We start from the raw sequence: 11,122 nt of genomic DNA on the forward strand, positions 1-11,122 counted from the left end.
ATTACCATTGCTTAAAATGACCAATCGAGACTAGGCTAATGTTAATTAGTTGTGTTCCTAATCGGTTCTTGCAAACTCTCTTGGTAGAACAACATTTGTAATACAGCAACGTTTCCGGATGACAGATGCACCCAAATGGTGTAAACAATACCCGAACCCGAACCGCTTAACTCTGAACAAAAAACATTATTGGCAATATTAGAATAACAATTACTGAAATGATAGGATTAAGTTTTGAAATTTGATTTAAGAACCGATTTCTAATCCTTGGATACCCCACGAAATCCCATTTAAATCTGATGACCGGTGATCAATCGGGCTTTTGCTGAAGATACGCCACGGGTTAATTTATTTTCTGGCTAAATGGAACCCGTGTGGAGGATCGGGTTGCTACCGAGAAACAGTAAGTATATATAGAGAGGAAAATGGGGGTTTAACGTTAACCTGACACAAACTAGGTCATTTCGGGATAAAATTTGTTCGATTTTATTTCAATAATTCGCTTGTTCTAAGGGATCTTTAGCAATGTGAGGAATCGGAAGACCTGGAGAAAATCCACGTTGTTGGACAGGCGACTAACCCTGATCACTAAGATGTCACTGTCCTTACCCTGTATATCGCATCAACGTATTATTTCGTCACGCAGACAGTGGCTGAACCCAAACTAGTTTATTTCATTAATCTACTATCAACGAGGGTTCGTCCTCTTCCTAGTCGTGACAACAGAAACGGTTATAACTACAACAGCTATCAGCACAATTCCTGTTACGAAAAGGACGGCAACATAAACTGGAATCTTTTCCATTTCTAGTAGATCAGTTTCCTCTGAAATATAAAATTAAATTGTTTTACGTAAGCAGTGCGAAATACCGAAAACAAGATTAGGCAGGAAAACACAGCGATGACCCTAGTCTGTCAAATAAAAGCCTTTAGTCGAAAAGCTTGAATTTATCTAAGCCACCTCATAGAATAAATAGAAATACATGTGGTAATAATATATCAGGTATTATATAAACTGAAACACGAAAATCCACTATTTTTAATCTTTTGATGGTTCCACCTTATTGAAAATCAAGGTTTTATAGTGAAGGCATGGAGTAAAAGGGTGGCTTTTAAAAAAGCTTTCGGCCAATATCCAGTTATGTGGACGGTCCTTTACAATAATTCAAAAAGCACATCTATATATTCAAATAACTGACTTAAGTAACAAGTGGTAACAGATACACGGGCTGATGTCTGCTCACTGACAATTCCTTCGAAGATCAAAAGTTATATAAAAATATGAGAGGATATCTGGCAATTAACATGTTTTTATTAAGTATAGAATGAATAAAAACAAAGGAATATATGGGCTATTTCTATTTTTCTCGTTTTATACGGGCTATTTGTATTTTATATAGCAGGATAACTCGTGTTTTTCTTTTGCTTTCGTCACTTCCGTTTCTTCAAAAATCTTAGTTACGCATCTCTCGTAGCAATGATTTCTGCGTTAAATTTATATTTAGAACGTGTTTAACCAGTTCTATCACATATGTGATGATAGCTGACACCAATAGTGTCCTTTAATTAGAAACTTTCATATTTACTGCTCAATAGTCATGTAGATGCCGAAATGTCGAGAACACTTACCCTCATCTGGTATTTTGACAGCAAGATCTGAGCGTAAAACTCCACTGCTTCCATCACTGAGTAGACCTAAAGAATTGTACTGTAAACCATCTACACTTCTTCGACGACGACGACGTGTTTTACTAGCCGCAGCACAAGAACTCTGAAAAGTATAATAAAACTCATCAGTGGTGTATCAAATATACTAAAGTCAACAATACTTAATGCTATAGATACGTGAAAAGAAAAAAAGAGTAAATTTGAATTGTATCCAAGCCATCAAATGTATAAGAAACAAACTGATTTGTAGCACATTAATGCCAAGCAGCAATTTTATACAAACATACATGTATTGTCGCCCCTGCCCATCCACAATTTGTGGACACTGTACAGGTCACAAGTTTTATTCGATTTTGACGAAACTTGACATATGGGTTTATCTCCCACAGACCTCGGTTCCTTTCGATATTGGCATGTATCGGACAGTAATTTCATGGATTATTACCCCCGATTGTCCGGAAATACAATTTTTATCTGATTTTAATGAAAATTAAAAAGTTTATAACTCAAAGATCTCGGTTCCTTTCGATATTGGTATTTATGTGACAGTAATTTCCAGGATTAAATGGCTCCTGATTGAACCGGAAATCAAATTTTGAGCTTCCCGACAAAATGGCCGACAAATAGTGTAAAAGTATGTAATATCAAGGTTGTGAACCCTCTAGGAGTCAGTTTTTATCCGATTTTTCGGAACAAATAACCTTTACTGCGCAGACGCTTTGTTTTCAAGGGTTACGCCGCATTTTTATTTGACGGCGTCCATATCTTAAACTTTGATTTTCTAGACATCGTTTGAAACACTGATCAGCAGTGAATATTCGTTAGGCCGCTAATATCACTGAGAGGTATAACATCAGTGGAGTTAATGAGCTCGCAATTCGCAATATTAACTCTTTTTTTTAAGTAATAGAAACATAAATAAAGTATTTCCTATTAAAAGTAAATGGGTATATAAAATGAGCAAAAGGCGCCATTCTGTCCGGACTAGTTCACGTTATGTAAACATTGCCGGCGCTATCGAGCCAATTATGTGACGTCACACGTACAATGCCTATTAACTTTGTAAAGGTCAACCATCATAGAGAGTTCTAAGGCCTTTGAAATACCTTTGTAAAACAGATTGATCGTTTGAATCAATATTTATTTAAAGACATGCAAACAGAATGTTGAGTTGTAAGGGGCTACATAAAATCCGTACCATCACTGGATTATTATTTGGTGATATCTTTGGTGCATGTCCTCCGATTCTTTTTGTCAGATTTTGTATGAATAATACCAATACAGAAATATATATATAAAGGCACAGAGATGGTGCTTATATTGGATGCACTAACTAATTAAGATCCTGGTGATGGCCGAGAACATTTCTCTGGATTGCCCATTCTGCTCCCTTGGCAGAGAGAGAGAGAGAGAGAAAAGGGGTTTAACGTCCACTCGACACAAACTAGGTCATTTCGGGACTAACATATGGTTTTAATTTTATTTCATTAATTCGCTTGCGCATAGGGGTCTTTAGCAGTGGGAGGAAACCGGAGGACCCAGAGAAAACCCACGAGGTTGGACAGGCGACCCTACTCCTTGTCACGTACAACCCGGGATTTGCTCCCTTGACAGTGGTGCTACGTGGAGGGGTGGCAAGCAGTATCTTGTCATTCGGATGGGACGAAAAATATGACCCGTGTACACTTTGGCAGTGTGACCTCGCACAAAGCATGGGGTATGCCGGTCCTCATTAGCTCGAATGGTAGAGAAACCTAGGACGTTGGAACTTTTATTTAACTGAATATTTAAACTATACTTACACCATTACAAGAACCTTGACAAACTACAAAGCTACATCTGAATATGATGCCTTGCTGTTTGGATATACGGAACATTCGGAACTTTGGGCTATCGCCATAAATTCCATTCATTTGGAAGCCTTGGTTTTTCTTCCATGGAAACCCTGTACCACATCTAAAATAAATGTATAATGTACATGACAATTACTAGAATAATCTTAAAATACATAAATTAAATATTCGAGTCCCATACTGGTCATTAATGTGTTCGATACTGAACTTCGAGGAATACTCGTGAATAACTATCGCGTCTTCGCCCAGTTACCAATTTCTATCATGAAAACGATTTTCGCTTCGAATTTTGATATGAATTAAACATCCATTATGCAAGAGCTAAATCTGCCTATTGCAGGTCTTTCTTTGGGCCTGAAATGTTATCTAAATTATGAATTAATTGGACATTAACTTATCCAGACCATAATCAACTCTTGATGCCTATGATATAATATTTACTGGATTTGAATACATTTTGTGATAGATAATTTAACGGTAAAAAAGTATAATCGAGACTTATCATGCCAACGTTAGTAATGACGACCGAGACTAGACATGAACTCTTTTTTTTTGAAAAAAACTTTTATACCGAGAACTGTCAGCTCTATCTAACCTGTTTTCCTTATTTGCAGATTGTCAATTCGTGTTAAATGCAAAGGAAAAGGTGCTTCGCCTTACTGACAAAGATTGTTGGTAAAAAGAGAATATTTAGGGAGATGTGATCAAATCTCCACCCTCCCAGGCCTAACATAAGACCTTAAATGGGTTGATTAAACAGAACTACATACATTTAAAAAGGTTACAATGCATTACTGTAAGTTAAGGTGCGTACCCACTAGCTAAAACCAAAATTTTGATTTTTCCATCCGTCGATTCTACCAGACATTCTAATGGCATATATCCAACTTCCTTATTTTTACCTGCAAAATATAAACATTTCGAAAAACATGGCGACAATAAAATCTAGGTGTCAGTCGATTAGAAATTGTGAGAGTACCCACATTGAAACGTTGCAGTTAATAAACCCAGTGAATGATATCCATAAAGCTTTCTGTTATTATATACTCAAAAAAAGTAGGGGATATTGAAATGCAAATACCTATGCAGGTTGTGATATGATAAATAGTCATGGACATTTGACATGCTTTGGGAGTATGTTCACAGATGAAGAACTTATCGCCCAACAGAACCACTGAGCGGATGTGCGACATGCAATAGCGCCATACACGTGGGAGGGGTTCATTGTCAAATCTGACACTTCAAGAAAGGGTTGATGAAAACTGCCGCTTGCTTGTTTATCCTATCCATGTTTGCTTTCCTATCGGTTCTTTCATAAGATTTGCTGTTTAGCGTATCTTTGCTTTAGTGTGTTACGTTTAATTTGATCGGGAGACGTGTTCGTCGACGTCAACGTTAACCGACAACACTGCAAGAATTGCCCATGGCACTGCAAGAGGAGTGGGACAGACTGCCTCAAATCGTGATTGGACGGTTGATTAGGGGCATGCCACGACGAATTGCTGAATGTCTGAGGATTGGTGGAGTAATTACTCATTATTAAGACAAAAATCAAAAACGTCCATTTTCACTTTTGACAGTATATCTTTGCTAGTGAAATGGGGCCGTCAGATAAGCCGCCCATATGAACTGTATGTTCATGTGTAGGCAATTGGCCTGGTATTAACATACACTGGTTACCTCTAATAAAAACAGCAGTGCATTTCCGCAGTTTTGTATTGTTTCTGAATATCCCTTACTTTTTTTTTGAAGAGTATATGTCGATTTCACTAACAACGTCCACCCGATTAGATTTTATTACATACTTCGAGAAGGTATTTGTTGAGTAATAAAACCTTCTAGTAGTTTATCAGGGCTGGCCGTCCTTACCGCACGGTACAAATATTATCACCACTAGAAGCAACAAATTCCAGAACAAGCCAGAACTCATATCAAAATGGCCGCTTTATACAAATGAGTATTTAGGGGAATATTAAGCCGAACCCTAACCCTTTTAAGAGAAGTAAAAACTAAATTAGACCCAAGTTCAGTCTTTTAAAAAGGGTTAGGGTTAGGGTTAGTTATCTCCAAAATTCTCATTTATATAAAGCGGCCATTTTGGACTCCGGAAGCACCCGAACCTCGATAAACTACTAGAAGGTTTTATTTGTACCGTGCGGTAAGGACGACCAGCCCTCGATAAACTACTAGAAGGTTTTATTACTCAACAAATACCTTCTCGAAGTATGTAATAAAATCTAATCGGGTGCAACGTCTAGACCAAATTGCTTAACACAAACCGAACATGTGTATACACCCAGGTTCACTCAATTGCAATCAAACTTATCGGGTTCCGAGGCACTGATAAATCCAATTGTTATTTCTTCTTAGGGAAAGCATAAAATGATCATGAGCTCTGTCATGAGATTTACTTAAAGGACATCTACACCAAGATTTAACATTGTACCTCAATTAGAAGCAGAGGTATTATGTCCGAATGTTTTTTTCCGGTCAAATTACTTATCCATTTGCTGAAACTGGCCAGAAAATGCTCATTCTAAAACCATCCACCTAACTAACACATTGCAAGTTTGAATATTCTACCTCAATTAGGCGTTCATTTCCCAAAAAATATGACCAAGAAGAGTATGACCAACAGCAAAACTGCCGTGTCCCATGTAACAGTTCTCTGCTTTTTTCGAACGTTGGGAGACAAATCGGGAATTATCTTGTCTGTATACACGACCCATCTCCCTCATTTACAATAGCATATCCAACAATTTAATCAAGATGTTATTTTCTTTACGCAGATTAAGACGGTTATGTAACAACCACAGATAAAACGGAACGAAATGTTGATATATTTACACCAGGCTATCAAAACAGTACTTACGAGTTATGCGAGTCTGTAATTTTACCAAACTATGAACCTGAATAGCACTTCGAAGTCTAAAACCACCAACAGCACTCATCATATAGATTTCAAAATCAGATTCAGCCACAATTCCTCTCGGTACAACAATCATCTCTGCTGGTTTATATCTTTAAGATAAAATACATCATGTTCATGAGCAAATTGTGCCATCTAGTACACACCGTGTTAATCAAGCCACGAATTAGAATTTTTTTTTTATTGAACAAATATTACCAACCGGTATAAAACATGTTAATCAAGCCACGGAATAGTAATACATGTAAATAAACAAATGGTACCAACCGGTAATCGCAATGTTATCCAAGGAAGTGAATAGTAAACCATGTTAATGAACAATTGGTAACTGATACACACCATCTTAACCGGCTACAGATTGGAAATTGTTGGAAAAACGATCTGACTTACTTTTCGATCAGTGGAACGTCAACTGATACATTCGATTTATATCTCATAAAGGAACATTCTATTATAAACTTCTCGTCGTCTGCACCCTCGAACAATTCATGTAATAGTCGAGATTCCACTTTCAGGCCATATATTGCTCTATTTACGGACGTTTGCTGGAAGAAATGGAATTCTATTATATAAAATACCCAATTTATACATATATTTTACTTCCAACAACTTGGCATTTTCAAGATATATCTAGTAGCCTATAGTAATGTTAGCCTATAGTAATGTTATGGCACTAATTACAATATCTTCAAATATACCATCTAGCAATGACCACGGGAGCCTGTAGCTAAGTATAATGGATATACAAAATTACTAAATAACTGGTCTGAAACTACTTTTTTAATTCACTCGTCTGATACCGATGCACAAGGTGAGAAACATTTGTCCAGTTTAAGATGGGAACAAAGTTTACTACCCTACAGTCCATCAAACATCGCAACAAACACTAATCCTCACACGTTAGACAATCTAGTCTACGGTGACGGTTAATGTCCACGTGACAGTCTTCAAGTCACGTGGACAATTTTAAACCGTCATCAATGACAACATACTAGAGTCTATAAAGCTTCTTACCACAAACTTGCACCCACTGGTGGCACGGTAATAAGCTTTTAGTTTAAAACTAGCTGTAGAAATATCTTCTTTAAACCGACAAGGAGGGGGTAAGGCACCATAACCAATAACAGCCACTGCATCACCAACATAAGTTATAACAGCCGGTGTATTCTTGACAGGGTCTCCACATTCTACACTTACTGTGAAATAATATCAATAATATACACGGAATGTCTGCCTATAAATAATGAAAATCCTAATTAATAAGTTCATTACAAGAAGGTTGCAGAACCTAAATAGATCCCAATGAGACCACCAATTCCGTCAATTGAGAACGTCTATAAAAATGTTCGTTCTAGGGGTTTACAATTTTTCTCGATCTTGGAAATGTGTTGTGTCTAGGTATATACTTACAAGTTGTAGAAGGTCGTTTACTATCTGTATAAGAAACCTTAAATAAAAAAAGAGGCAGTGTCGCATAAATAAGTGAGGGGTGCGGTGTTAGCCTCTTCTTTAATTCTTTATAAAAGTTTACTAAAAGCAATAATTGTCTGCGATATTACCTCGGTGAACGCGGGTGTTCACACAAAGTTTAAAAATGATTTTATAACCCTCTACAGATGATTAAACACTGAGTAATGTCATCCTTAAATCCATAAGTTTAATCAATTCAAACGTATACCAATACGTAGGCACATAAGATTGAAACTTTAAGATTGCTTACAAATAACCCGTGAAGCTACAATATACAATTACACGCCTTGAAATAAAATAAAGGACTCTCATTTCCAGAACACTTGCGCTTATTTTGCATTCTTTATCAAAAAAAAAAGTTTAGCTGAAGTAAATGTTGCCCATTTCGTTCCTACATATGAGCTTGGGCAATTAACTGTTGGTTCTATGTTGTATCCTATTCTTATCCTTATAATTCACCGTCGAAATGTGCTGTGTCCAAAACAGTATACAAGGAATTGTGGAAGCAAGGACAACAACCCCTTAAATATTCATGCCGTAACAAATCTTTGAAAGTGCCATCCAATTCGGTAAAATATTTCGCGCACAGCAATTGTATGTGGAATCTGGATCAAGGGCAACAACCCCACAACCATCTAAATTCAACATTCAAAGGGCCATATGTCTTTATGTCGTAACACTATACCTTTCCAAGCTTTATCCAATTAGGTCAAAGCAACTTACCGTTTCCTTGTGCGTATATCCGGAATACACATTTTGGAAGCAAGGACAATAATAGAAAAGTTACAAGCCTGTGAAGATTGCCATACACGTCTAATTTGCATGTCTACACAAAATGTGAATGGCCAACGGGGTTGATCAACGTTTAGAATCGGCGCAAATTAAATAGCGATTGAAGTCCATGACTTGAACTACAAGAACGTCGGATAAATCATAAATAGACAGAAATATCTTACCAGTAAACTGGATATAATAACAAATATTAACACGACCATTCTCTGAAAATAAATCCATTTATCTTGTAAAATTCGTTAACATCCTTTCTTTAATATACTAATCAGCAAAAAAACGTCAGCACGATTTTAAAATCTGAGAGGCACTTTAATCAAATCATTCTAGAAAACGACTTACAAAATGGATCAAAGCATTTTTTTTTGTGAACAGCATGTTGACACATTAGTGATTAATTCATCACAATTCCAAGACATTACGAGAAGGTTTAGAGTCTGTACACAGTCTATGCATCTATACATAACTCAAGACATTTTCTGTCACCATCAATTGCTAAAAGTAGGATACTAACGTCCAGTCATCTCGTGCAAATATTTGTCCAATTAATAGAATAATGTTGACGTAAAACGGTGCCGATACGAAACAACCAAAAATGGTAATTGTCCCGCCCTAACAGCCCACACATCTATACTTTCTATATAAATAAGAGCGAGGTTAAATTTCCTTTTAGACATCATTAAGTATTCTCGGAAGGACGTTCCCACAGCCTCCTCGCCTGAGAGGCTGGGAAACAGACATCACTCAGAGTTCCTAGGGGAACCTCATACCCACGGCCTCGTCGGCTTAGAGGCTAGGGTGAAGACAATATCCGGCAGTCCGAGCCGTACAACTAGCCGCCTCGACTTAGAGGCCAGGATACCGGACATCATGCGGGGTTCGTAGAAGAAATAGAGACAATGTAGTTTCAGCAATTAGGTCTGGGTTCTAAGAAACAAAAATAGCAATACAGTATTTTATTCTTCAAATAAAGGGCATTACATATGATTGCAAGTGTCATCTCCAGGAGAGCGATTTTCAATTTATTCCAATCTCAGGAGAGCTTTGTCACGTTTGTCAATATCGTGATCGTAACAGGAAAGTGGTTGTGGTCTGTGCCCACATCGGATGGAGTTATCTTTCCTTTTTTCCAGATGGTTTGTTTTCCCGGATTCTGGCACTAGTTCCATAGGTTGGTAAATGAAATACGAGTCTGACAAGAAAAGGGGTCATTCTATGAGAAAATACACTTACTGCGTGTGACGAGCGCCATTTTTTTTTTTTTTTCTTTTTTTGCCTTTTCCTGATAATTTTAATTTTCAAAATATAAAAAATAAATCGTAAACATATTTCTTTGATGTCCAAACCATGCTCGAAACAAACTCCATTTTCTCCCCTTCACGAAAAATGTAAACTCATCGATCTTTGTGTTCATACACGTCCCCGAAGTCGCGGAAAAGTCTCATTTTACGGTCAGAGTTTTCGAATGTGATGATAGTATTAGTGGCGCCCTAGAGAGCTTTTGCATTGCTACACTGATATTAGCATAAGGTCGTGGACATACAGGATATTCGGAGACGAAAGCTACCTACGAAACAATGTTACATTTATTCAGTGGTGAAGTGTTTTGTTAATAACTGGAATACGACATACTCGTATGTATGGTGATGTAAATGAAACATTAACATATCGATATAATGTTCCGCTAAGCGTTGTCAGTTTAACGTTTAAAAGCATCACAAGTCTATATATCAATTGAGAGATAATAGCTGTCGTTTTATCGTTTTGACCGCGACTGGTTAGAAAGTGATGAAACTGAAATTTCCGTTTACATGATAACACGCGGGTGTATGATTTCAAGGAGTATTGACAGTGAAATAGTGTATTGTGAGTAATACAGTTTATTTTTTACTTTTGTATCCAAGGGCCACTATTCTGTGTTGAAAAATAATATGTTTAGCCTTGTTGGTGCTGAGACTAGTTTGCAACAAGATGGTGTCACTTTACCTTGTCCTTACATACTTTTCCCGCCTAGTCAAATAAAGCTAAACATTGAAGATTCAGGGGGAATGAAATCCGGCAAAAACATTCCGTCGTTATGACGAAGGACAAACAGGATTGGAAGCAAAATTTCACCAAATAAAAAGTACAATAAATTTGTTTTTAAAACAAAATACCTAACCGCTCCAAATCTAACTGTGATAGCAAATCACCTGACCAAACGCCGGCATCTATTAACAATAACAGTCATGTGACCTTCCCAAGCGCATCAATCTTGCGCGTACGACTGAGTTTGGGCGATACATGCAGTTTCTATTATTTTTTTTAGCTACAGTTAAAATTTCTCAGCGTAAAAATAACACATCGTAAGATATGTATTCTGATCGGTAACATAATTTAGTTAGAAAATTAGTTTGCGAAGTTAATTTCGGCA

General features: G+C 37.0%; 1 protein-coding gene across 2 annotated transcripts; it reads right to left on the reverse strand.

Moving 5' to 3' along the window:
- Positions 1-654: 654 nt before the first annotated feature.
- On the reverse strand, positions 655-10,943 carry LOC126828640 (vitelline envelope sperm lysin receptor). 2 transcript variants are annotated; one of them, XM_050558527.2, is made up of 10 exons: positions 10,866-10,943; positions 8,877-8,918; positions 7,861-7,897; positions 7,465-7,646; positions 6,841-6,995; positions 6,394-6,542; positions 4,336-4,423; positions 3,471-3,624; positions 1,630-1,771; positions 655-825 (listed from the first exon to the last, which is right to left on the reverse strand). In XM_050558527.2, the coding sequence occupies exons 2-10, from the start codon at positions 8,913-8,915 to the stop codon at positions 689-691; spliced, it is 1,083 nt and encodes a 360-aa protein (XP_050414484.1). In that variant the 5' UTR covers positions 8,916-8,918; positions 10,866-10,943; the 3' UTR covers positions 655-688. The 2 variants fall into 2 exon arrangements, with proteins under 2 accessions (XP_050414484.1, XP_055958390.1); XM_056102415.1 differs by lacking the exon at positions 10,866-10,943 and adding an exon at positions 9,943-9,962.
- Positions 10,944-11,122: the final 179 nt, after the last annotated feature.

This window comes from Patella vulgata, chromosome 7, assembly GCF_932274485.2.
Source record: "Patella vulgata chromosome 7, xgPatVulg1.2, whole genome shotgun sequence".
Taxonomy (NCBI): domain Eukaryota; kingdom Metazoa; phylum Mollusca; class Gastropoda; family Patellidae; genus Patella; species Patella vulgata.